General features: G+C 47.1%; 1 protein-coding gene across 3 annotated transcripts in view; it reads left to right on the top strand.

Annotated features, from left to right (window-relative positions):
* The window catches only part of DNAJC13 (DnaJ heat shock protein family (Hsp40) member C13), a 2,820,731-nt gene that overhangs the window by 1,554,585 nt on the left and 1,238,893 nt on the right, over positions 1-27,253 (top strand). For all 3 annotated transcript variants that reach the window (XM_069648714.1, XM_069648713.1, XM_069648715.1), the window contains one exon: positions 8,526-8,728. In XM_069648714.1, the coding sequence (XP_069504815.1) occupies positions 8,526-8,728 (203 nt within the window). The remainder of the gene's footprint in view (positions 1-8,525; positions 8,729-27,253) is intronic.

The following is a 27,253-nucleotide window of genomic DNA, read 5'->3' as shown; positions in this document are numbered from 1 at the left end:
AACAATCCTGACTCTGAAACCAAACAAGGATCCCACCGAATGCTCAAGTTACCGCCCGATAGCACTCCTAAACACGGACGCAAAACTATATGCAAAGATACTAGTGTTAGGCAGAATCCTGTGCCGTTCCCTTAGGGAACACTGCAAAAAGATTAAGACTACAGTAGTAAGCAGTAAACCCAATTGGTAGCAGTCGGCACCACCCAGATTTACCTGGTAGGTGTGGCTGAGCAGTCGGACTTCTCTCAAGAAGAGTAAGGCAGTATGTAGAGTATACACAATAGGGCTAAAAACACAGTAGAGCAAACAAACACTGACCAGAGCTTTGTATCAAAAGTATATTTATGTATTTAAAACACACTTTAGGCAGTACACTAGCACTCTAAATCAAAAGCAAGTTAAAACACAGTCAGGTAAAGTATACACACCTTCCTTAATAACTATTAGACAAGTCAGAGTTAAAACGCCACCATTTTCTTAAGACAGATGTGAGCGCTTAACTAAGATGGCACTCCAATAGTTTGGTTAGAGGGAGAGAAAAAGGCAGAGCATAAGAATAATACAGTCCCAACACTTTTTAAGAGTTCAGAGCAAGGGAATAAAGGCAGGATATACTGTAGAGCCAAAGTTCATAGGCCAGGCCCACTTTAAATGGAGCAAAGCAAAATGTGCCCAAGATCACAGAGTTTAAGTTGCACTGAAAGTCTTTGCAGAGTGTTCAAAAGGAGGTTGGTTTAGTTCAAGAAACAAAGTTAGAAGGTCTGGGGCCAACCCAGTATAGAAGCCAAGGATTTAAGGGTCACCTTTAGCAATCTGTAGAAAGGGAGGCCAGGCAGGACACAGTACCTTAATAGAGAGCAAGCTCCAGCGGTGGCAGTTGTTCCTGGCAGTGGTTGCAGTTTGTTGTTCCGACCAGGGGAAGAGAGGATCTCGTCAAAGAGGAAACTTGGAGACGTTGCACTGCCCAGGGATGAAACCAGCCGCAGAGTTCCCGATTAAAAGGTGCGGTCCTTTTATTCACGGTCAAAGTGGTGAAGCTTGCCTATCTGGCCGCCAGGGTGCTTGGCACGGGCGATTCGACCAAAAGACGTCTTTGGACGGCGAAAGAGGCGAACTGGTTGGTCCCACCAGCTCAAAGGAAGAAGACTCGTCCAGCAGAAGATCTTCTCTTGTTGTTGGGAAAGTGGTGAGTTCGTTGCAGCTGGGCTTCACCGGTGGTGTCGTCGTTGCAGTTGGCTCAGCTTCTTCCCTCTTCGGATTCTTAGGGTCCTGTGACGACTTCTGAAGTTCCAGTCCCAAAGGCCCTGATTTTATGCAGAAAAACCCCCATTCATCAGCCTAGCTGTCAATCACACATGGTAAGTGGTGAGCCGGGCGGCTCACCACTGGGTCAATCAGAGAAGAGTGCGACTTGAGTTGCCAAGGCAATTCAGTCCAGGGTGCCAAACCCCCCTATACCCCTCCTATGGAATCCAGACAGAGTGGCACCATTTGGAGGGCTTCTGTGGAGAAGCCTGCCAAAATAGTGGAACAAAGGGCTCGACCTTGGTCAGAGTTAGACACGGACACAAACGCCATTTTGGAACCGAGTTCTGGCTAAAAGACCCAACCGTGGATTTAATATTAAATAAATAAAGCGGCAGTATCTTTAACATTGCACCAAAAAGTGGTGCGTTTAAAATGAATGGGAAAATCCCATAGAGAATATTCCGAGTGAATATTTTGCGTGGTAACCACTGCCACCAGCCAGAAACTCGACAAGGGGGGACTGCACAGTGCCCCCTTGGAAACAGACCCAGGGGCAATCGAATAACCCTTACCAGCACTTCCACAATATGATGGTTTGTACTGGTTCTGTTCACAATTTAGGACTAGTAAAGTCAATGGTGACTTTACTTGCCCTGGGAGACAGTAGTCAGTCCCAGGGTATGGAGTCTATGTTGGGGAGTCACTATGACACCCCTGTGTTACTGCACTGGGGGTGCTGTGTAATACACATATAAAAACAGATGATGCCCTGTGGAGTAGAAAGGTGTTAATAGCCCATGAGTCTCACTCTTAGCAGGAGAAAAAAACAAACCCCAAAAAATCCAGCAAAGCTGCTGGGGGGACTCACTAGGTTTGGGAAATTAGCCTTATAAGATAATTCTCCCTAACAACTAGCAAATAGGCTATCGCAGGTCCTCCCAGACATCATTCACGAGGATCAAGCAGGGTTTGTCGGGTGAAGAGACACCCAAGATAACGTCAGAAGAGCCATACATGTAATCGAATGGGGGAAACGCACAAATCAGAAATTCCCGATAGCTGTCCTAGACGCTACGCACGCTTTCGACAGCCTGGATTGGGAATATCTGCAGATGGTCTTGGAGAAATTCGGGTGTGGGACACAATTCAGCAAGATGATCCTGGCAAACTTTCAACGCCCATCTACATCATTCTGGTAAACGGCCGCAACTCAAAACAAGTGGATACATACGGAGAGGTATGCGCCAGGCTGCCCCCTATCCCCACTAATATTTGCAATGGCTATGGAACCACTAGCAGCGCGATACAGGGAAGACCCCGATATAAAAGGAGTGCAAATCAAGGAGACCCCGCAGAAAATAGCATTATAAGCCGATGATGTGATGCTCTATATGGGAGACACAACGAATACATTACCGAGAGCCGTAGCGACACTGGAAGAATTTGCCACCATATCCAGGTTTACAATCAACTACAATAAATCCAAAGAACTGAACATAACGAAGGACACAAATACAATAAACAGCATGAAGCAAAAATTCCCCCTGAAATGGGTGAAAAACACCCTAGAATAGTGGCAGTACACCTAGCAAAGAAATTCGAGGACCTATACAGGGTAAACATCCCCCCCTTTGGAAACAACTAAAAGCGGACCTGCTGAGATGGGATAACCAGGAACTATCGTGGTTTGCCAGAATAGCAGCAGTAAAAATGACCCTGCTCCCCCGCCTACTATATGTGACCAGTTCAATACCCACCGAGATCCCGCCACAGTTAATCAGAGAATTTCAAACCGCAGTATATAGCTCCATATGGGCAAAAAAGAGACCCAGAATACAGAGACGCATACTGACCCGCACCCCGCTCCTGGGAGGCCTGGGGGTCCCAGGTCTGGGCAGATACATCATGGCAGCACACTTGGCCCCCATACTCCAGTGGACTAAACCAACCGACACCAAAGGATGGAGAGACATAGAACAAGCATCCACACAGATCCCGATAACGGCGCTCCTGACACGTAACCCCAAGGCCCGCGAAGCAGAAGGAAAATTACTAGGAGCCACTAAAACAGCCCTGAGTAACTGGGACAGAGCCATGCAAATGAAAAAGATCAAACAAGGGCTGGGCCCATTATCCCCAGTAGCACATAACATCGACTTCACCCCAGGCTTGAAGAATACATTTTGGGAGGGATGGAAGGGCGCAGACACCCTGACACTGCAAGACATGTACCAAAACGGTAACCCAATCCCTTTCTTAGACTGCAAAAAGAAGTTTGATCTGGGGGAAAATGAAAGGTTCAGATGCATGCAAGTACGACATTGGATCACCCACCCATCAGTGAAAAGAGCGGGAACAAAAGCCCCAACAGGCTTGGAACTAACAATGCAAGAGGGGGAACCAAAGAGGGGGATATCAAGAATCTACAGACTGCTTGATGGGGCACAACCAACGGACAACCTAATATATAAAGAGAACTGGGAAAAAGACGTAGGAGAGTCAATAACGGAAAGCGAGTGGGACCAGATATGGACAAGAGCCCACAGATCCTTTAAATGTACAGTTATTAAAGAAGCTGCCTATAAATTATTATACAGATGGTATATGTCCCCCCACAGATTACACAAAATAAACCCAAAGTATCCCCCAAACTGCTGGAGACAATGTGGAGGGGGAGGAGATCTATTCCACATATGGTGGTCATGCCCCAAGACAATTTCCTATTGGAAGGAGCTACTGGGACACATCAAAGACATTACTGGCAGGGACTTACCACTCTCACCTAAGGTGATCCTGTTAGGAGCAGAGGCAGAGGGATTATACGCAGCATCGGGACACATGGCCACCCTAATAACACACTTATTATCAGCAGCACGAATTACATTGGCACAATGGTGGAAAACGCTAGAGGGCCCAACGACACCATGGTGGTGGGTGAAAATATGTGGAGTAATGGCAATGGAGAAGGTAACTGCCATAAGAACAGGGACATACCAAAGATACTTGTCCATATGGTCCCCTTTTAGAGACTTTGTCGGAGACAGGGAAGCCCATTTCTATAAACCACGGACCCTCAGAAATATATCGATTACTTGAAAATCCAGAACAGGGAGAGAGAGAGGGAGAAAGACTGTACGACGAGAAAACCAGAAGGAGACAACAAAGGACTCGAGAACCCAGTAAGAATGGCCATGGGGGGGTTCGGGGGAGGGTAGACCTAGGGGAGAAAAATGAAACAAAAAGGGGGAAAACTCTGGAGATACAGGACAATATACGATATAGCAACAAGAGTAAATAGGACTATGTTGTAAGAAATGTAAGGTTGCACTTACTAGGCTTGGAACACGGTATCACCTAAGGGAAATAAATGTTTAAAAAAGAGAATAATGGGAAAAAAAGTGGGAAGGGAATTAATTGTTTAATTGTTATGCTCAAGAACTTAAGAACGAAATTATCACTGACTGTAAGAAGAATGCTTAAAATACTACACTAGTTTTCTTATGCATGCTTTGTAACCTATGCTCTTAAGAAGAAAATCAAAAAAGAAAGTTTGTAAAAAAAATATGTTTCCAAAAAAAATGATGCAGTTGGTGTACCCCCTCACCACCACGCAGCAGGCTTCAGAACCAAGATCGGCGCTCTGCATTTTCATCAGCGCTGATAAATCTTTTGACACCGAATGAGGTCCAATGGAATCCGGATCAGCCTTGTGCATCCAAGGATGTCAAAGCTATGGCGTATCGGCGCTGAAAGAAAAACTCACGATGTCGACAGTTGTTGAGAAAACCTTCACACCATAACCAAGGTCTGAATTTATCAATACAATGGCAGGTATTTGGCGGTAATGACGCCCATCATCACGGGGATGTTGACCCCATTTACTTGGGTACAGGAGGGGTCGATTATTATGAAGACAAAAATCAGCTTTTACAGCTAGCTCAAGGCCTCCATGACGCCAGTGGTCTGGACACCTCTCCAGACCTCCAATTTAGCACTCTCAGCCCTGTGTTCATAAGTCTAAATTCAGGGCTTTAGTAGAAAGGGTTTATACGCTAGGATTGCATTCTTCAGTGGCGCTGATGCAAGGTTATGACCTTACCGATATTTTAGATGAAGGCCTCGCCACAGAGCGCAATATGCCTTTAAACCCTACCATTGCTGACCCTTTAACAATCTTGGGTGCGCATTCTTGTTCTATTCCTCCAGTCGGCTCCACCATTTCTGGGAAATATAGGCCAGCTAGAGGAGCCCCTTCATTCCTCTGCTCTCGCCCTTCCCCGGATAGACTTGTTATGCAGGCTGCCACTCTCTCATCTAAACCTATATCTTCCACTTCCACTCTACCTCCCGACAGGGAAGCAAGAAAAGTTTGATGCCTTCGCAAAAGATTTATTCAATTCGGGCAGTATGGCCCTTGAGGCTACAAATGTGGCAAGCAGTTTTGCCAAGTACTCCTTTGGTTTATGGACAGCAGTTGAAATTGCTGCACAGCACATCCCAGAAGGAAAGATGCGCAAGGGCTTCCTACAGCTAGTGGATGATGAGAAAGAGGTTGGCAGGCAGTCGCTGCGAATGGGCCTGGACATCGCTGACTGTGTGGGCCGATGTATGGCGTCGGTAGTAACGCTAAGAAGGCAGGCTTATTTAAAAACATCTCGATTCTCGCCTACTGTCTAAGCTAAACCTCTGGACATGCTCTTCAAAGGTGATCTTCTGTTCGGCCAGAAAGCAGATGATTCCTTAGAAAAATTTAAGGAATCCAAAATCGCTACCAAGTCTTTAGGCCTAGCTGCGCAGCCGGCCAAACCTGCCTTCAGCTTCGCCTCTAGGGCACGTGGCTACAGGCGGTTTGCTCCTTATGGCAGGGGAGAGTGCAGCTCCCACCAGCCAGGCAAGGGCAGAAGTGTTTCTCGTGCTCCCGAAGGGGCAGAGGGACTTCTAGAGGCCAGCAAGCAGCGGGGGGACCCAGCCTCCGAAGCCGCTTTGATTTTCCCCTCTCACAGCGCACTGGTTGGAGGACGGTTGGCGGAGCATTTGCTCTAGTGGCAGGGAATTACTTCCGATGCCTGGGCTCTTGAGCTCATTCAGTGGAGTTATTGTCTGACATTTCGAAGAAAAACACTGGACAGACCCCCTCGACTACCAATCCAACCGGGACAGGAGCTCCAGGAAGAACTAAGAGCCCTGTTGTTGAAGGGTGCCATGGAAGTGGTACCGCCCGAGCAGAGTGGATAGGGTTGTTATTCCCAGTATTTCCTGGTACCCAAGAAGGAAGGAGGTCTGTCCCATTATAGACATCCGGGCCTTGAACAAGTTCTTGAGAAAGTACAAATGCAGGATGGTGACGTTGAGAGATTCTCCGCACTCTTGGACTACATGACTGGCTGGTGTCAATAGACCTACAGGACGCCTATTTCCATGTGCCAATCCATCAAAAGCACAGGAAGTTCTTATGGTTCACCGTAGGGGCTATGAACTATCAGTTCAAGGTGCTTTCCTTTTGTCTAACCTTTGCCCCCAGGGTCTTCACCAAGCTCATGGTGGTAGTTGCGGCTCACCTCAGGAGATCTGGCATTCACATATTTCCATATCTGGACGACTGGCTGTTTCTAGGGAAGGAGGTCTGCTCTCTGAGCACAGTGAGCAAGGGGATTTACCTGGGACCCCTTGCTCACTGTGCTCAAAGAGGCACAGTGCCACTTCACTGATGAGGCTCGACTAGGCTGAAACGCGTGTCTGGGATTGCTGTTGGCACTCATGTTCAAAGGTTTGCCTGGTATTTTGGTGCTGGACTGCCCTTGTGGGCGGGACCAAGACGGATATTCCTCTTTTGTGAAAAGTACAGTGAGCAAAAAGCGATGGCTGCGGACTTTCAAAGTGCGAGAAAACCACAGAACAGGTTATCATGCCATGTTCTTTCTAGAGAGGGGCGCCTGCTACTTTTTTTGTATCCTCCCCAAGGCTGTCTCAGAATTCACCTGTCGCAATCAATCGACCTCCCGGTCTTCTGCCCTCCTCCGCGCCCTTCTAAGCAGGAGGAGCAATTTCATCGCCTAGACCAAGAAAAGGGCATGGTTATTATATCGCGAGGATAGATGATTTCAGAAGGGCTGACACGCCCTTTGTGGTCTTTTCCTTAGCCCGTAAGGGCCTGCCCATAACTAAGCAAACTTTATCCCATTTCATAATTTGCTGTATAGCGGAATGCTACCAGTCTGCTTTAAAGGAATTACCGGCAGGCATCGGGGCGCATTCGACAAGGGGACTCTCAGCATCAACAGCTTTACAGAGGGGTGTCCCTGTCTGGGATATGTGTCGCGCTGAGACTTGTTAGTCTCTTCATACCTTTACTAAGCACTATAGTCTGAATGTGACTCATACAACTGTTGCGCATTTTGGCAGGGCAGTGCTGCAAAATTTCTTAGTATAACTTTCTGCCCGCCCCCTTCATCTACTGCTTTGGGAGTCTATCAGATGAGGAATCTGCCGGGGAAAAGCAATCCATTGAAGGAGAAATTACATACCGTAATGTTCTTTTTATGGATTCATCACCCGCAGACTCCTCATCTCCTCTCCCATCCAGCCCCGCTCAGTCGGTGGTTGGTGCGCATCTTCTCTTTCAAGTTGACTTGGTGATGGTCTTCTGTATCTTCTGTGTCAGTTTTCTGTCTTTCCTGCCACAAGTTGAAAAAAAAAGACATTTTACTGATGCTACTTGATAGTGTCTGTTGCAATTTTTCCTCCTTTTGAGATCTATAGGTAATTCATTTTTAAGGACTCATTAGACCGTTTGTTCTATTTTCCTATGAAACGTGGTGTGCTTGGGGGGGGGGGGGTGGGGCAGAGAAGAGGAGGGAAACTGAGGTGAGGGGCATAGTGACAAGGTATTTATAAAATGCCCGATGTCCCGTCCAGAGCCGACTACCACATGCCGAGCAAGACTGGTCAACGGCTGGGTCGAGGTCCACTACGCCCCCTGTCGAAAATATTCCAAAAGCAGCAGACGCTGGAGGGGAATATATATATATCGGATGAGGAATCTGCGGTATAAGAATCCATAGTAAGAACATTACGGTAAGTCATTTCTCATTTCACTTTCTTAGCTCTATATTATCAGTGCTAAGCATGTGGCATGCAGGTCCTGATCTCATTGAGATAAATTGTGCTTGACTTGGTGAACAAATGGCTATCCTAAATACGTGTTCAACCTTTTGCTTCATTTGTCAATGTTCCATCACTCCCTTACAGCATTGTGTTGTCTAATGTATCTGTTATAGATCCAGGAATTCTGGTCGGAAGGAACACTAACCCCAAAGACTCGCTGCTGGGCCCAGGGAATGGATGGTTGGCGGCCATTGCAAGTTATCCCTCAGCTGAAATGGTGTTTGGTGGCCAGTGGACAGGCTGTGCTGAATGAGACTGACCTTGCCACGCTGATTCTCAATATGCTGATCACAATGTGCTCATATTTTCCAAGCAGGTACAAACAACTGTCTGCCTCTCCCCAGTATTTGTGTTATAAAAATATGTAAATGTTACCTGAAGATTTATTTAATCGTGATAACTGAATGTGAAAGAGAAAATGTTCTGTCTAAGAATTTCCTGGTTACACTACAGTGTATTTTGCCAGTTAATGTATACCTCCTGGGACATGTATTCTGCAGTACTTATTGTAATGTTTGGTGGATGTGTTCTCCTCTTAACAGTGATTCTTAAAACAAGGTACTTGGACTTCTTTCTAATGTACTTAAGCTATGTAGAACCTGTACAGACAAGGTACTTTTGTGCTCAATAATTCAATAGCTATTTGCATGTTTACCTTTCACAATTCAGGATCCTGTGATATCACAATTGCCATTAGTTCTAGAAATCCAAATGAGCAACATAATAAAAGTCAAACTGTTATAAAATATTTTCTTTTTGCACTTTGCCCTCCATAGATTTCTATGGGACACCCTTTCATTTTACTTAATGAACCCTGCCCTAACTTTTTGGAGGTAAGTAAAGTCTTCTGCTTTACTTCACTTGCGTGTTTTGGTAATTCTTGTGGGGGAAACGGATTAGTCCCTCAGACTATTAGTACTAATAGACTGTCTCTCTTTGTGAATTCTTGTATTGTTGCAATTGCACACATCTCAATCCAGCAAAGTGCAGTTAGGATACTTTACTTCCTTATATCTTTTCATTCTATGGCTTTTTGATTACTTTTTAGAACCTACTTTCAAAGACCACACAATGGCAAAAAACATTCCTTTTCAACAGTGGCCCACCTCAATTCTCTATCTTTAAGTTGCTTGCTGATGAAACAGATGATGTACTCCCTACCTTTGTCATTCAGTTGACTCAGAAACGCACCAGTTCCGGCCTCAGACGCATTATTTTCTCCAATGAATGGTTTCTGCTAATCTGGGGCTCTAAAAATAGGAGCCTGGCAAAGGGCATCTTTAAATCCTTGAAAGGCCTTCCGACATGCCTTCTTCCACTTTACCTTCTTAGGCAACTTGGGAGATGATATGGCAGTCAGGGGACATGCTATAGTACCATAGGTAGCAATGACATTCCTATAGTACCCTGTGAGACCTAGAAAGGCTCTCATCTGAGTTTGAGTAGGAGGGCCTGTACCTTACTTGGGAGAGGTTGAACCCCCCCCCCCCCCCCAAACACCCTCCCGCGCACCTCATACCCACGATAGACCACTGAACTCTGTTCAATCTGGCACTTGCTGGCCTTTATGGTTTGATATGCCTGCTGAAGAGCCTGCAACACTCTGCTGAGATGGGAAAAGATGTTCTTCCCAAATGGAGCTATATACTGCTATGTCATCCAAGTATGCCATGCAGAAACTATCTAGCCCATTAAGCACATGATTCACCAATATCTTAAGTCCAAAATTCATCACTCTAAACTGGTAGAGGCCTTCCGGGATAGAGAATGCTGTCTCCTACTTGGCACAGTCAGTTAAGGCTATTTGCTAATAGCGTGAGGTGAGGTCAAATGTACTGAGGAACCTGGCTGAACCAAGGTTATCCACCAGCTCATCTGTCCTTGGTAAACGGTGGGCATCAGTCTTGGTGATTGCATTAAAAGTCCTGTAGTCCACACAGAATCCTTAGTCTTTAGATCCTGCCTTTGGAATTGGTACAAAAGGGGGTGGTACTCCCACTTTTTTTTGGTCCCAAAGAAGGAAGGAGGTCTGTGACCCATCTTGGACTGGAGGCGCTTGAACAAGTTCCTCAGGAAGGACAAATTCAAGATGGTAACACTCTCGCAGATACTCCAGGCCCTTGAAATTCAGGATTGATTGGTGGCCCTCGACGTACAGAATTCTTACTTCCATGTGCCGATCCAAGCACATGAAGTACCTGAGGTTCGTCATGTGTAACACTACCAGATTCAAGTTCTGCCTTTCGTGCTTACCTCCACCCCAAGGTTCTTCACCACGATGTTGGTGGTAGTGGCAGCTAGGCTCAGGAAAGGAGGGGATTCATGTCAAGCCCTGGATCATCTCACTCGCACCTGCCATCTCCCCCCACAAACTGTGCTTCTCCCTCAATTTTAAGAGGTCTCTGCTGATTCTCAAATGCTCTAATTCATGGTCCTGGATTCTTCCTCGGACAAGACTTTTCCCCCAAGAGGAGAGGGCTCTACACACCCTGCAGATGGTCACCAAATTTCAGAATGCCCAATACCTGCCAGCCCTAGACTCTCTCTGGTTGCTTGTCCTCATGGCATCTTCCTGGTGCCAGAGACTCTGTTGGGGATGAGATCGCTCCAGTGGGCCCTTAGGTTTCAGTGGTCACAGTTCTCTGGCAGTATGACAGTATTCATTCAAGTTCCGACCAGAGTCACTCAGGATCTCCTGTGGTGGACTTGTACAGAGAATGTGATAGCGGGAGAAACTTTTTGGCAACCGTGGTCAGAGGCAACTGTAGTGACGGCGGGCTCAGTCTCCCAAAAGTGGGAGCTGTGCCAGGAACTTCTCCTAGAGATCTACGCTCTTTGGGGAACCCCTCAAGTGGATCTGTTCGCCTCAAATGTGAACATGAAGTGCAAACTTTTCTGCTCCAGGGAATTACCTCCGAAAGGAGGGAACATCCCTGTGAACTTGCTGGTGTACTCTAACTTTCAGCTCCTGTATGTGTTCCCACTGATTTGCATTGTGACTCAAGTGATCAGGAGATTGAAGATGTATGGAGCAACCATGATCCTGATTGCCCCAGACTGGGCTAGGAGGACATGGTATCCAGACCTCCTGGACATGGCCATCTGTCCTCCACATTGTCTTCCCCGGAGGCCAGACCACCTCTTTCAGGATGGGTGCGGGGGTATTGTTCACCCGAGTGTACACACTCAGCCTGCACGCCTGGCTTCTGAAAGGCTAAGGTACAGGATTGGGACCTTCCGGAAGATGTGATGGAGTTGTTGCTTTCGGCCGGAAGGCCAGCAACCAAAACTCTATACTACTTCCGCTGGAATAAATTCTCCAGCTGGTGCTGGAGCACAGGATGTGGATCCTTTCTTATGCGACACCTTAACGGTGTTGTCCTTCCTTCTTCATCTGACAAGACCAGGCCTTCAGGTCGCCACCATCAAGTGTTATTTAGTGGCGCTCTTTTTTTCAGGCACACACCAGAACAAAGCTTGTACTTCTCGATCCCTTTGGTGGTGCAATTTTTGAAAGCCCTGACTAACACTTTCCCTCCGACACCCTTCATGGTACTGGCATGGGACTTCAACTTAGTGTTAAGTTTTCTCATGGCTTCCCCATTTGAGCCATTACATTAGTGTCCTCTGAAGCTGCTGTCTTGGAAAACTGCCTTCTTGCCACCATTTCCTCAGTCCGAAGAGTACGCAAATTGCGTGCCCTGTCCTGTAAACCACCTTTTACAGTCTTTTCCAACGGCAAGGTGCGTCCTTTGTTCCTTCCGAAGGTCTTATCAGAGTACCACCTGTTGCAGACAATTTGTTTGTCAGTCTTCTATCCACCTCCTCATACATATAAGTAGGAAGAAAGGCTGCATAGAAGGCTCTGAGTTTCTACATTAACAGGACAAGACAATTCAGGCTGGAAGATTAGCTGGATATACCGGCCCGAAAAAAGGGGCAAAGGTATAACAAAGCAAACTATCTCTAGGTGGATAGTGATTTGTGCTTCAGAATGCAACACCAAAGCGGGTAAAGAAATCCCTTAAGGTTTTAGGGCACTTTCCACTAGAGGTGTGGCATCTGCCTTTTGTTCTCCAAAGACTGTTAGCTCTAAAGGATAACAGGCAGGCCGCGGTCCTCTATTCACACGTTTTCAAAACGGTACTGTTTGGACACAGTGTCCGCAAATGAGTCTTGTTGCCATAGGGCTGTCATCTAAAAAGTGGTGAGATAATAGCCAAGGAGTTCCCTCCTTCCCTCCTCTGTAATGGTATTAATGTTATGGCAAAGTTTGACTCTGTGGGAGGACACAATACATTAGAAGAACAAATTACATATCCCTGGTAATGTTCTTTTTACTGGTTGTTCCTTCCATGGCTTCATCACTCTCCCAGCCTAACCCACAGTTAAGGTGCTATATAATAAGATTATACAATGAATCTCCTTTAACGCTTAAACAATTACTTTCTCTCTAATCCCTAACGCAGCTGTGCAATGGGAAAAAAAGTCAATTTAGGTCCGGGAGCGTCAATCGTACTCTTTGTAGCTGCATCAACGTCACGTCCGGTCACGAAGTCGACGACTCAACGGCCATTGACACCAGTGCGCACAACGCCCCCCTGCTGGGAAAAGGTTTCCGAGAGCAGCAAAGCAGGAGAGTAAATGTCTAAGATGAGAAATCCGTGGAAGGAACATCCAATAGAAAAAACATCATCATTGGTAAGTAATTTGTTCATTTGGGATACTTTCGTATCACCCTAGCTTTTTACCCTTTGGTTAATTTTATATGTGCCTAAAGACAAGTTTCTGGCAGCAGATACCTTTTTACCATGTTTGCATTATTTTTAATGTGTGCACATTTGCATTTCCTGTTTTTGTCTAATAAACGTGGCTAGTGCCCTAAAATGGTGTGTCACAGGGGTTTCACTTATCCTTTGGCCATATTGTAGTTTGGCCTTCTTCCTGCCTTGCCAGGTCAGAAAATCCCTTATAAGGCCACGCACCTGTCTGGCAAAGCTGCTGCTTTCATGGCCTAGAGATGACTGTGTGTGTGGCGCCCAGTAAGGGTGGGACTGTCTGGTCCCGTTCCACATCGATGGTGCCAGTGTCTAGGTGTGGTGCATGAGTGAAACCAGTAGTTGTCCCTGATTGGACAACTAGTGGATGTTTGAATAGTGCAGATCCTTACCATTGTTGGGCTTGCACTTGCTTCCAGCCTGAACTTTGGATAAGAGGATGACTTATGCAGATGTTTCTTCAGATCGGCGTTGGAGCCTAGAAACCCTTATGGACGAACAGCCGATTGAAGACCCGAAACAGACTCCTGAAGAGACCTGGCATCCCTTCCTACGACTGGCCCGGTGAAGCCCTGGTGTATTACCTGAGCTATGAAGACCCTGACCAGTGCTTCAGCTCATGGACTAGACGAAACAACTAGTTGTGCTGCCTTCTCGAGGAACCAGCCTTCAAAAGCGCCCTGGACTACCCGGTAGATTGATCAGCTCTCTCATGGGCTACCTCGCTAGAACTGTTGCTGTTTCCACAGTTGCATCCAGAACCTTGGTAGTCACCAGCTTATGGCTTAAGTCTCCTTCCCTCCAAAATGCAGCATCCCAACATCAAGGGATCCTGTCCTAGAGAAGCATCTGTGACAGTGACCAGAAGAACACTTGTCGCCTGTGTCTGGAGACAGTCGCTGGAACTCACCTTCCTCCATCCTGAAGAGGTCTGCATCTCTTAATTGCCAGGGGTTTCATCTTATGTTAAGCATATTTATAGAGCGCACGTTCACTGTAAGTTATCATGGCGATACCCGCTCGTCAAATTCAGAAAAGGAGTGTTTTTGAAAGGCGACGATATTACAGATGATTTTCAGTGCTGTGTAGAGCTTGGGGTAGATCATTCCAGAGTGTTCCTGCTACCACAGAGAATGCCCTGCTCTCTGAAAAGTCGGAACAACCACCCGAATAGCCATCGCAGAACGCAGTAGGCGGGTCGGAATATAAGGTCAACACTTTGCTTGCAGAAAATCTGCACCTTGACCATAGAAGGCTCTATGGACCAGGCAAAGTGCCTGAAAATGAATCCTTTTGGCCACTGGGAGCCAGTGAATGGAACAAAGCACTGGGCTGATGCGAGCTCCATAGGGAGAGCCTTTGCTGCCATCTTCTGTAGTCGTTGCAGCATCAGGATGAGGCCTTTCGGCTGAGCCAGGTAGAGAGCATTGTAATAATCAATGCGGCTGGTAATCGGGGTCGCCACTACCTGCGAATGCAGATTGACAGGGAGGAACGGAAGAACCTTTTGAAGCACCCTCAGGGAGAAAAAGCCCATCTTCTAAACCGCACTCACCTGGGTGGCAATAGACCGAGAAGAGGCTAAATCGACCCCCAGATTCTTGACTGAGGACACCGGTTTTGAAAAATCCCCAAGAGCAGGCGTCCAGCAGGAGGTGTCCCAAGGGGTGACCTTAGGGGAACCCACCACCAGTACCTCTGTCTTGTCGCTGTTCAGTTTTTTTTTTTAATATTACATTTGGTTTTGTAACATACAAACATTGGTCGGGCCAGGACACAAAAACAACAATAGTAATAACGTTCAATGGAATGCTCAATCAAGCAAGTCACACAAAGTCACGTAAAGATTGTTATACTAAGGAGAAGGGTGCCCTGTTGCCATGCAGATTCTACATTCTAGGGGGTCATATCAAGTCATGTTTCAAAGTTCACACCACGTCTTCCCATCGTTGCCATATCTTGTTTGCCTTTTCGGGGCATCCCCTGGCTTTATACACTCTGCTTTCTATGGCAATGCAAATCTGTACATCAGTTATCCACTGGCCTATTTGCGGCGTCTCTGCAGCACCCCATAGTTGCGCTATATTCCTTTTACCAATTGCAGTTGCTGTCATGAAGCAGTGCTTTTCATATCTTGACAAGTCTATTTCGATGTCTGCTCCAAGCAGTAGTAGCTTAAGGTTTCTGGGGATTGTCTGATTGAGCACTCTGGTAAGGATGTTCCAGCATTGCTGCCAATAATCACGGATGTTTGGGCATTCCCATAGCGTGTGAAAGAAAGTTCCTTCTCTATGGCAGCGTAGGCAGTTCAGTTCCATTATCTTACCCCAGCGGTATAGGGCTACTCTCGGGTAATAGATTCTGTGTAGTATTTTTAGTTGGACTAGTTGCAGTCTGGTCGATATGGCTACCTCCCGGGGGAACATTAGTATCTGAACCCAGTCTTCCGGTCATATCTCCCTAACTTCGGCTTCCCATTTTGTCTTGAGCCGAACCAGTTCCGTTGTGGCAAAGGAGGTGATGGTGCTGTACATTACTGTGGTGACTTTAGCTTGAATGCAATCTGTTATTATGTTGCGTTCTATTGGAGTAGTATCTGGCATGTCAGCAAGTGTAGGGAGATGCTTTTGGAGTGCATGCGGAAGCTGTGTGTAATGGTATCTTTCCGCCTCTGGGAGGTTAAATGATAGAGCCAGTTCTTCGTAGGATCTGATAGCCCCATTTATTATAATGTCATCCACCTTCTCTATACCGCATCCCGTCCATGCTGGCCATTTTGTAATTTGGCTATCTCGTGGAGGTTTCTATTATTCCACAATGGTTGGATTGGCGTGACTCTGTCTCCCCATCCCATGAAGGTATGTGATTCTGCCCAAATGCAGGGCACTTGTGCTGCCATATTTCGGGGGGGGTGTTCTGTTACGCTCACCTGGCTCCCACAGGGGCGTCGGTCAGACCCGGACAGCTGCGGTCTCCACCCACGTGATGCGTAGTGCAGCGATGAATGACTGGATCGGCCCTCCTAATCTTGTCTGCTTAACCCATTGAAATATTCTCCTTATATTCTTGAAAGATGAGCTCTCCATCCTGCGTGGATTTGCAGGGGCGCGTCGATTCCAGTTACTTCACTGGTTTGAAGGCTCGGGAGAGTTCCGGAGAGTATTGACTGAGGTTCCTGGTGAGGACCAGTAAGCATTAAGTTCATAGAGTTCAATATGTCCGATGTTCACTCTTGTTCCCCCCCTTCCTTTCTTGTCTTGCAGCTGGCTCGTGAAAAGATGCTCTTGTGGCAGCTGGTGACGCTCAGGTAAGAGTCTGTATTACCCGGCGCTGTCTGGTAAATGTTGCACGTGGGAAACGCGTTGTTTTGTCTCTCTTTACAGATGCGGCACGTGAAAATATGGAGAGTCACAAAAGGATGCCTCCGGTGGTAAATCAGGTAAGTCTATGGTGGTAAGAATTATATTTGTTGGTTCCCTCGGCTCACCTTGTGGTTTTCTTTTGTCTCCTAGGTGTCGAAGTTCGGCGAAGAAATGATGGAGGCAGCGCCGACCCGAAGGATGCTGTGAAGACTATTGAGTATGGCGCGGCGCTGGAGGTGCGGCGCGTGCAGAAATTATGTTCTTTACAGGTCCGGAGACGACATGGATCCAGAATCAGGTGTGGAATAGAAATAAGTTTGTTTTCTAACCTTGTCCCTTTTTTCTTTCCTCTTTGTTTTAGGAGCTTCGGATTCGAGGCGGGCGTGGCAGAAGACTGGAGGCAGGCTGCAGGCACGGTGAGCGTTACGCTGCTGGATGCAGAATAACGCGAAGCATGCGTTGCTGGTCGGGCGTGGTTTAAATAGCCTCAAAAGTAGTCCCAGGTAAGAAGTCCCTAGAACCACACCCGAGTAAAAAATAGTCCCTGTAGAAAAATAGTCCCTTTCAGGCTTCATGTTGGATTGGAGTCATTTGCAGCATGGTCTGCCTGAGGTAAGTAATGACTATGAGCCTGGCGCCTTAGGCGCAGGACTGATTTCTACTATGAGCCTGGCGCCTAAGGCGCGAGGACTGAACCCAGATAGCCCCTTTTACTAAATGTCTAGATGCCTGCTCCCAGGGCTGATGGGCTTGGTCCGGATGCCTGGGGGTAGGCATCTTGACAGTTCTGGATATTACCTTGTACAGCTCCAAAGGGGGCGATGCCCGTACATCTGGCAGTGCTGGGTCCGCATGCATTGCATCGTTTACTACCGACATCTGACTGGCCCAGTAGTATGTTTGTAGCCTTGGTAGGCCGATCCCACCCTCCCATATTGACCTTTGTAGTGTTTCAAGGGCGATTCTCGGGCGTCTACCCCCCCATAAGAGTTTTCTGAGTATGCTGTCTATTTTCTTGAACACCTTTACAGGTATATGTATAGGGGCGTTTTGGAGCACATATAGGTAGCGGGGGAGTGTCAGCATTTTGAATAGTGCAGCTCGACCTAAAAGGGTCAAGGGCAGGGACATCCAGTGCTGTACATCGCCTGTAAATCGCTCCGTAATGGGTTGTAGGTTATTTAGTGTGTAATCATCAAGGTTCCTCGTGATCTTAATTCCCAGATATTGGAAGTGTTCAGGAGCTATTCAGTATGAGCAGGGCTCAGGAACCTCACTACCCAGAGCATTTAGTGCAAATAGCGTGGATTTGGACCTGTTTACTCTCAGGCCGCTGAAGGCGCCATATTTCTGGAGCAGCTGTGTCGCCACCGGGCATGTCATTTTGGGGTCCCTCAAATATAGCAATAGGTCGTCTGCGTATAATGAGACTTTGTCCTCCCACTCTGGACCATCCGGGATGCCACTCCATGTGGGTGCTTCTCTCAGCAGCTGGTCCAGTGGTTCCATGGCCAGTGCAAAGAGGAGTGCTGATAGTGGGCAGCCTTGTCGGGTCCTTTTTCCCAAGACAAAAGAGCGTGAGGTCCAGCCATTCACTCGTACTTCAGCCATTGGTGCCTAATATAGCAGTTGGACCCAGGATAGAAACTGTTCTCGAAACCCCATTTTGTGCATGATAGCCCAGAGTGCCTCCCACTGAATAGAGTCGAACGCCTTTTCAAAGTCTATTGCAAGTACACCCAGGGGAATGTTGAGGGTCTGGGCTCGCTCGATGACCAGGTGTAATCTTCTTATGTTCATTCTCGTGGATCTGCCGGGCATGAAGCCACATTGGTCCAGATGCATTAGGGCTGTTATGACTTGTTGTAGGTGTGTCGCTAGGGGTTTGGCCAGTATCTTGGTTTCGCTATTAATGAGGGAGATGGGCCTGTATGAGCTGCATTGATCCGGGGGTTTATCTACTTTGGGTATAACGATTATTGTAGCTTTCCTTAGGTCCGCTGGGAGGCGTCCCGTTGTCCGGGCCTGTTGGAACATTTTGAGTAAATGGGGGGCTAAGTTGTTACAGCTTATCTTCTTCCAAGTTTCTACGGGAAAGCCGTTTGGTCCAGGGGTCTTCCCGGACTGGAGCTGCATCATGGCCATTGCAATTTCTTCTTCTGTGATGTCTCTTTCTAGGCTAGCGATCTGGGTCTCACTGAGGGACGGAAGGGTGATTTCATCTAGTATGGAGGTCTCAGGGGGAGCTGTAGGTGCCTGGTATAGCCCCTCATAAAATCTCGCAAATTTTTCAGCTATGTCCCCATCCGTCAGGCAGGGTTCCAAGTTTTGGGGTACAATCGCTCTCACATGATTGTGTCCTTTGTCTCTCCGCTCAAGCCAGGCTAGGACCTTCCCCGCCTTGTCCCCAGTGTCATATATTCTGGCTCTCATTGCTATGTGTGCCTCTCTCCGCTCAAGCCAGGCTAGGACCTTCCCCGCCTTGTCCCCAGTGTCATATATCTGGCTCTCATTGCTATGTGTGCCTGTTTGGCGTTGTCCAACGCAATGTTTTGCAGTTTCTTTTGGGCTAGTATCAAGGCTTTGTTAGTATCTGGACAATCTTTGGTTATGTGTATTTCTTCTGCCTGTTTTACGTTTGCCTCTGCCTCTCTCAGTGATTTCAAGTATTGTTTCTTTTGTGCCGCCGTCCAGGAAATGATTTCTCCTCGTAATACCGGTTTGTATGCCTCCCAAAATATAGAGGGATTTTCCACTGATCCTTCATTTGTCTCAAAGTACTCTGTAGTGACGTTTTGTATGCATTCAATCAGCTCGGGAGAGCCTAGGTAGTAGTTATTCAATCTCCATACCGGTGGGGGAGCTGGTTTGCACGTCGTGAGTGATATGTGTAGAGGGGAGTGATCTGAGATGCCCTGTGGGAGGTATTCAGCTTGCGTTGCTGTGTGTGTTAATGTTGCAGGCATAAAGAAATAATCCAAGCGTGACAGTGATGAATGTACTCCAGAGTGGAAGGAATACTCCTTTTCTTCCGGGTGCAGGTCACGCCATACGTCCCTAATACCAAACGCTTCCACAAATGTAGCCAGGTTGGTTCGGCGGTTGGGGTCTCTGTTGCGTAGGTGCGTACGGTCTTGTACATTGCTCATAACGTCGTTGAAGTCTCTTCCTAAGACTAGAATGTCTGAGGTGTCGCTGTTCAGCAAGGGCGTTATATCATCCATGAGTCTGGATTGGAGAGTAGGTGGAGCATAAATTGCCATAAGGGATATCGTTTTGTTCCAGAGCGTGCCTGTGACATATGTAAATCTACCCCTAGTGTCCTGTATTGTTTTGGAGAGAATGAGCGGTAGTCTTTTGTGTATTAGTATCAGTACTCCTCTGGCTCCCATCGTAAAGCCTGCTTGTATGGTTGTTCGGTAGTTCGAGCGCTTGAATAATGCATTGGAAGTACCTGCCAGATGGGTCTCTGTTAGGAAGGCTATATCCGGGCTGTGCCTGTTCAGGAACTGCCTTACTAGCCTCCTTTTCAGGCTGTTACCTAGGCCATTTACGTTCCAGGTGAGTTATTTTAAGGTTTTGTTCTTATTGTCTTGCAGAGTTACGTTCGTATTCATGGTTCCAGCTGGCAATAGAGCCTCCCATAGTGGGGGCATTGGACGCATTTGACTCACAGCAGGGAACAGTAGTTGTTGTTCGGTTAACCACTGTTTTATGTTGTGTATAGTGCTTCACCAAGCATTTCCATCTTTTAAACTTATGCCAAACTCCCTCCTCCCCATACTTCATCCCCAACTGAAGCATCTGTCGCCCTTTAACAGTTCAAACACTAATTAAACAGTATATCTAGGCAGTCTAGAGCTTGCCTATCATACGTTCGTTTCTTGCTAGAGGGGGCGGGTCGGTTCCAGCCGCCAGCCGTTACTTTCTGCCATGTGAATTGGTTTTAAGCTGGATTCATTTTCTTTACATTTCTCGCGGTTTCACTTGCCTTGTCCGTTGCTATTTTCCATCATGCTTTTCCCTGTTGTGGCACTTCTTCCTGCTGCTGTAGTGGTCTGTTGTCCGGTGGTCTCTCTGGATGTGGCCTATTACGGTAATTTCCGGCCTTCTTCCTTATGCTCCAGTCACTTTCAATATGCCTTTCCGCCCAGTTCCAAGCTTCCTTGGGATCCGTGAAGTGCACTGTTGTGCCCTTGTGATATATTTTGAGTTGAGCCGGGAAGATCAGGCCATATTTGGTTCCCAGTGATTACAGGCGTTTTTTAAGTGGGTCAAAGGACTGGCGCGCTTTTTGGACTTCTCTGGTGAAGTCAGGGAAGGAGATTTTCGAACCGTTATAGGTGATGGATCCTTTCGTTCTTGCCATTTGTAGTATGGCATCTCTATCCCTATAATTTAAGAGTCTTGCTATGACTGCACGCGGCGGTGCACCAGGTGTGATCCTGCCCTTTGGGATGCGGTAGGCTCTCTCGATAGAAAAGAATTGGGAGAAGGATTCTGCATCATATATGTCCGTCAGCCATCTCTCGAGGAACAGTTCCATACATTCTCCTTCCGCCTTTTCCGGAAGGCCAAGTATGCAGACGTTATTACGCCTTGATCTTCCTTCACTTTCGTCCACCCTTCCCTCTAGGGATTTAATTCGTTCTAACATGCCGGTCATCTGGCGGTTGACTCCCTTTAGGTTGTCCTCGGTCTCCGATATGCGTGCTTCCGCCGCTCCAGTGCGTGCAGTCAGCTTCTGCAAATCATGTCTCAATAGGGATACCTCCGCACCAATGCTGTCCATGTTCTTTTCCATTGATGTCCTGGAGCTGGCAATGGCACCCATCACGTCTCTGAGGGAGAGGTCATCTTCCATGCTCTCAGGTTCGGTTAATGCTGGTCTTTCTGGCGAGCGAGACAGTGGAGTGGTTGCATATTGTTCTATCCTGCTTTGTGTGGAGGTTTTTCCTGGGCTTGTCCTTCCCCATATTGCAAAGCAGGTCTTGCAATATGAAGAGAAGTTTGTTATGCGCTTGGGAAGGGCCAGCAGTGTCTTTGGAGAGGTATCTTGACTTAGTTGTTCACAGGGTCGTCAGGCCCGATCGAGCGTCAGGGGGCGAGCTGTGGGTACTGCTGCGCCCTCACACACGCCCGACATTCCTTTCCCTGTGTGGTTGTTGGGATAGTGCTTGCCGGGACCCCCGGTTAATAGGTGGTAGTTATTCTATTTTGGTAGGTCACCGCCTGATCACCCAGCGCCCACCTCCCCCGATCGGGCTGGGGCGAAAGTTCGGGCAGCGATATAGTTTCAGTGATTCTGGAAGCCTCGGATTGGGGGAGAAACTGCCACTGGGGGCTTGCGTATCGTGTGGGCTGCGGAGGAGCAGGCAGGTCCCAGTTCAGCTCCTGGGTCGCACAGCACTCGATCGGCAGTCTCTCGGGGTGGGGAAGCCATTCACGTTACACGCCGACCCAAAGTGAGTCTTTCCTTGTGTTGCCCAGCATCAGGTGGGGGCCGGGAGATTCCTCCCTCACAGCGTTTTCGGGGCAGGTGGACAGATTTCAGGGCCCGCCCCCGCCTCTCCTTACCGGGTCTCTCGGATTCCGTCTCCCGGTGTTCACCGCAGGTCGGTAGAGTAGCAGGCAGACGGGCGCTCAACGATACACGGAGCGCCCGCTTCCACTCAGGTGGCCGGGGAGCAGGGATTTCGGTGCGTATCGCCTTACGTAGTCGATCCGCACTTCTAGTCACTGTTGCTCGCACTCCGGTAATGTGTTGGTCCGTGCAGGGAGGAGGAGACAGTCCCCTCCTTCTGAAGCGGCAGTTGTCTCTGTGCAGCTACCCCTTTATGGGCGCTAGGATATGCAGCGTTGCTGGGTTCGCGCTCAGCAGCGCCCGGTGGCCATCTTGGATTCTTGTCAGACGCCGTCCCTCCACCTTTCATCGGCTGATTTCTCTGGAATTAGCAGCCGGTTTCACACTTTGACCACCAGACGTGAGATCAGTTATGTTCCGACGCCTGAAAACACCTTTTTCTTCACATGAGCAGTCGTTATTCTGGCAGGATATTACAGGATACGGCTGGCGGCCTCGGAAGCATGGAAAGCTCACGTCTTCATGCCTCGTCCGTTGGCTATGCCCCCTCCGTCACCGTTCAGTTTTAAACAATTGCAATCCATCCAGCTCCTCAAGGCCACCAGACACTCGCCCAGCCGTGCCGACACCTCCAGTTGGTCTTGGTCAAGTCTTACTAGGATTTGAGTATCATCGGCATAGGCATATTCCCGGTATTTTCTGGTGCCCAAGAAAGGGAGGAGGTCTTCGTCCCATCCTGGACCTCAGGGCCTTGAACAAGTTCCTGAGGAAAGGCAAATTCGGGATGGTCACGTTGAGAGAGAGATTCTTCACGCTCTCGAACCTGCAGGGCTGGCTGGTGTCAATAGACCTACAGGACGCTTCGTTCCATGTGTCGATATACCAAAAGCATAGGGGATTCTTAAGGTTTCTCATAGGGGACAAGCACTATCAGTTCACAGTGCTTCCCTTTGAGTTGTTGTCTTCTGTGCCAAGGGTCTTCACCAAGCTCATGGCGGTAGTTGCGGCTCACCTCAGGAGATTCGGGGTCCATGGATGTCCATACTTGGACGACTGGCTGATCCGAGGGAAGTTGGAGGGTCAGCTTTTGTATCATGTATAGGACGCCTGCCTTCTACTGCACAGGCTGGGCTTCTTCCTTAAAGGAATGGTTCGGTCAGAAATGTGTATTGTCCCTACGGGTCGGCCATGTGTTTTTAAGCCTAAGTCGCTCAATATTAGAAACATTTCCTATGGACCTTATCGCAAGGCTGTTCCAACAACTAGGCACTAGGCCACTGTAAAGGTTGATGTGCTGCTTCTAGCCGCTAGTACTGCGTAAGGGCATATGGGCCCTTGGCGACCGTCCCATAAAATAGTCAATGTAGTGCAGTTGTTTACAAAAAGCTGCAGCTGGCGATTGAAAAATCCATCGGCCGGGGTCTGGAATAGGTGGCAGTCGCAGTACGGTAGGATGTACCTGTTTTGAAAACATGAAAATTGAAATTGGTCTCACCAGCCGATCTTTATTACTATTATTCATTTTATTTATTAGGGTCGAGCTGAAACTATTTCCTTGTGAGGATAATGCAATGGAGTATGTTCGGCTCTAAAAGCAATGCGAAAACTGACGAAAGAAATCGAGGTTAACACACAATGTAATGATTTATTAGCGTTGAACCACTGAGAAACGACTGTCTACATGCGTGTCGAATGGCCACATGCATTCCCATGTGCCCGGTAGCAAGACGATCCCACAAATGTTTTACTTGCTCTTCATTGTAATATGCCACACTGAACGAACAAGTACAACTTAACCTGCCTTTAACGGTATGCTATTGGTATTATATTCCGGTATAAAAACATCCAAAGAGTTACTTACATTACCTGCATGCCCATGTACCCGCTAAAAGGACGATCCCACAAAAGTTTTCCAAGCTCTTCATTCATTCATTTATTCATGCATCCATTCATTAATTCTTCATTCTGGTATAAAAGCGTCTGAAGAGTTACTTACATTATATTTGCAATTTCCATTGTGTGTCTGTGTAATGCAGTCCGTAAAACCCACTGTTTGTGCCAATGATTTTTCATATACTGAACTAACATGAAACTCGGTGTAGTTTCAGAATTTGGAGCCTTATCGTCTCTTACGTTATTGCACCCCTCCCTCAAATGAAGTCCTTTCGGCATGGTCCCTGTCTCTGAAGGTCAAAAAACAATAGAACCTTATACTGCCAGTGCGAGTCGTGGGCCTCTCCAGCCCGCGAGCAGAAAATCAAAGCCGCTGATCTTCACTCTGCATGAGCATACATTCTTTGCAACATCCTGTTTAAAGCCATCTTTGAGAACTTGAATTTTCTACTCCATCTTTGTACTAGGCTGCAATGTGCTAATGCGAACTGGCTTCTCTCCCATCTGCAACGCCTCGCTTGGCGCGTTCCAAGGCCCCCAAATTGTCCTTGTTGTCCGCGAGCTTTGCAGCCCTAAAGAACCATAACTATCGAGACATTGACTTTTTGGGGGAAGTGAGGAAAAGTATAAAGTACCCGAGGAGTTGAGTTGAAAGTGAGATGTATTGTTTGTTTTATTATTTGCAATGCCCAAACCTCCCCTCAGGTAACAGTGCTCAGCATTTACATGAGATTGCGAAGCTTAGTTACAACAACAAAAATATATAGATGCACATATTGACAAGGTCAGTGATATGAGGTGAATAGAGAGAGATAGAGAGAGACGTCAAAGATGACACCGAGGTTGTTCGCCACCCAGGATGGTGAAGGGAGGGGTTAGGGTTAGCATACTTTATATGTAGACTGTACAATAACATTTTTTTCAAAAAAACAATCGGATTACAATGATTTAAACCGGGATTTGTACTTCGCAACAAGCTCTGCTTTGGGTGGACATGGCACAGTGGCAATGTTTGGTGGCAATCCATCAGTGCTCTGCACAGAATTGCTAAAAATTCCATGTTTGCGCTTCTCTAGTACATTAACAATAAGGCCTTTAACAAAGTCGAACGCCATTTCCTCATATACTGGTTCACCACCCATTTCTTACTTCTTTTTGCAAAGGCCGTAGTGTAGCGAAGCATCCCTACATTTCCTGTAGTCCTAGATTGTTCACGGCACACTTTCTCCTTATGGGCCAAGACCGCTAGTAGAGTCCTTTGTTTCATGCCCTGTATGCCGAAATGCAATCGCTTTGGCCTGTACTTTAGGCCCATATTGTGGAACACCTCCAAACCTCCTGTGTGACAGAATTCTGTCAGTCCCCTCAAATCTCTTGATAGTTTTATCAAAAACAATCTTCTCAATGGCTTCGTGTGTAGGTGAAGATGGAATCAACCACTTCTTCTTCCGTGCCTCCTCTGGGGACAAAGGGCCATGTTCACATTGGTGGAAATGCTGGTTTTCTGTCCAGCGGTGAACGTTGGAACAGTGGTGCATCAGTGACCGCCATTTTTCAAGTAGGAATTCCACTGACCCATCGCAAGTTTTGGAGCTCCACCAAAGATGGTTGCTGATAGATTGGGACCACTACTGTGAAATACTTTCGAAAACCTTTTTTTTTTCCCTGCAGCCGAAATTTTCTTATAGATTGATTTAGCAAGATGCCATACGTCAAATTGATGTTTAATATGTGGGAACTGCTCTCTCATTGTCTTGGCTATTGAAACGTGTCTGTCCGTGGCTATGAGGTCGATGTGCATTCCCCTCAATTGTAGATATTCCAATGATTTTATAAATCCTAGTTTCTCCATGGCCACTGAGGATTTACATTGGGACACCTGCACGACCACCAAACTCAGTTTTCTTACTATCCATGTCCTGAAAGTGGTAGGTGCAGTACTTGGCAGAAAATCCAGGGCTGTTGCACTGTCCATCGCCGGCTAGCCTGAATCGTTTGCCTTCGTATGTACTTTCTAGAGACAATTGTTCAATTTTCCAAGCATCACTAACGGCCGGAAATAGATAATCATGTTGGAATTTGTAGTACTGCGTTTTAGAAATGAAACCGAGTCCCAGAAACTGAAAGAAGGACTCTTAACTTTCTAAAACTTGTCCCACTAAAAAGTGAGGCAGCTGCACCCAGTAGATTGCCTGCTGGCAGTTTCCCCAGCATCGGTTGTGCAGACCATGAGAACGTATGATTTAATGTACAGGCGGCATGTATTTTGACGTTACTGCCTTGTGTTTGACGAGTCACATGAATCAATGGCTTCCCACATACTTCCCCTCTAACTGCATGCCCACCTTTCAGCATACTTATAATATCCATCAAACAATTGTCGAATACTATGTATTTGCCCTCTTTCATTAGTTTGTCATCCGGCATCACAGTTGTTTCGGACTGTATCGTTGCGGACATATCACCAGAATTGAAACTAATATCGCTGATTTCAAGTTCTGAAGCGTCGGTGAATAGTGCTGCTAGTTCATTCTCTGTCATTTCAACATCTGTTACTTGAACAGTGATGGGAGAACACAACAATGTCGACAGCCTTTTGGGTGGCATTTTTTTTGCTGGTTTAGATTGTGTGAATGGATCTGCGACTACTTCAGAGCTATCTTCAATACATCCAGTATCATCATCTTGTGGTGGTGCAGTCGCACTGTAGCAATGGTCCAATAAAACTTTACTGGATTCTCCGGACACATTCAATTCATGTTCTGGCCATTGGACATAAGCATCTCGAGTCTCAACACGCCGCGTCTAAATTAATAGTTCCTCCAAAGTGTAAATGGTCTGGCAAGCAACATCTCTCTTTTGCTTCACTGTCTGTGTATGTATAGTTCGTACACCCACGGGTAACTAGAGGGCAGATTGGAAAAGAGATGTTCAGTTTAAACACAAGATAAAGTATAGTACAATTGACAGAAAAAAAACATAATATAGTCCCCAGCACATAACAATTTCTAAAAATATGAACTGTTTGTAACTAACCTTATTTTTGTTTCTTTTCTTTGCAACTTTCTTGACTCGAACTTCAACATCTGCACGCTGTTGCTCCAATTCGTTTCCGCATGTCTTTCCTTCCTCTTGCGCTGCAACGACTATATTTTCTGGATCTGCATTGACAGCACGGAATGACGCTCCATCGACTCCCTGAAACATAGTATTTTCATTACTAT

This window comes from Ambystoma mexicanum, chromosome 2q, assembly GCF_040938575.1.
Source record: "Ambystoma mexicanum isolate Mex_15411 chromosome 2q, UKY_AmexF1_1, whole genome shotgun sequence".
Lineage (NCBI taxonomy): Eukaryota > Metazoa > Chordata > Amphibia > Caudata > Ambystomatidae > Ambystoma > Ambystoma mexicanum.
This window is presented reverse-complemented; position numbering and strand designations above follow the sequence as displayed.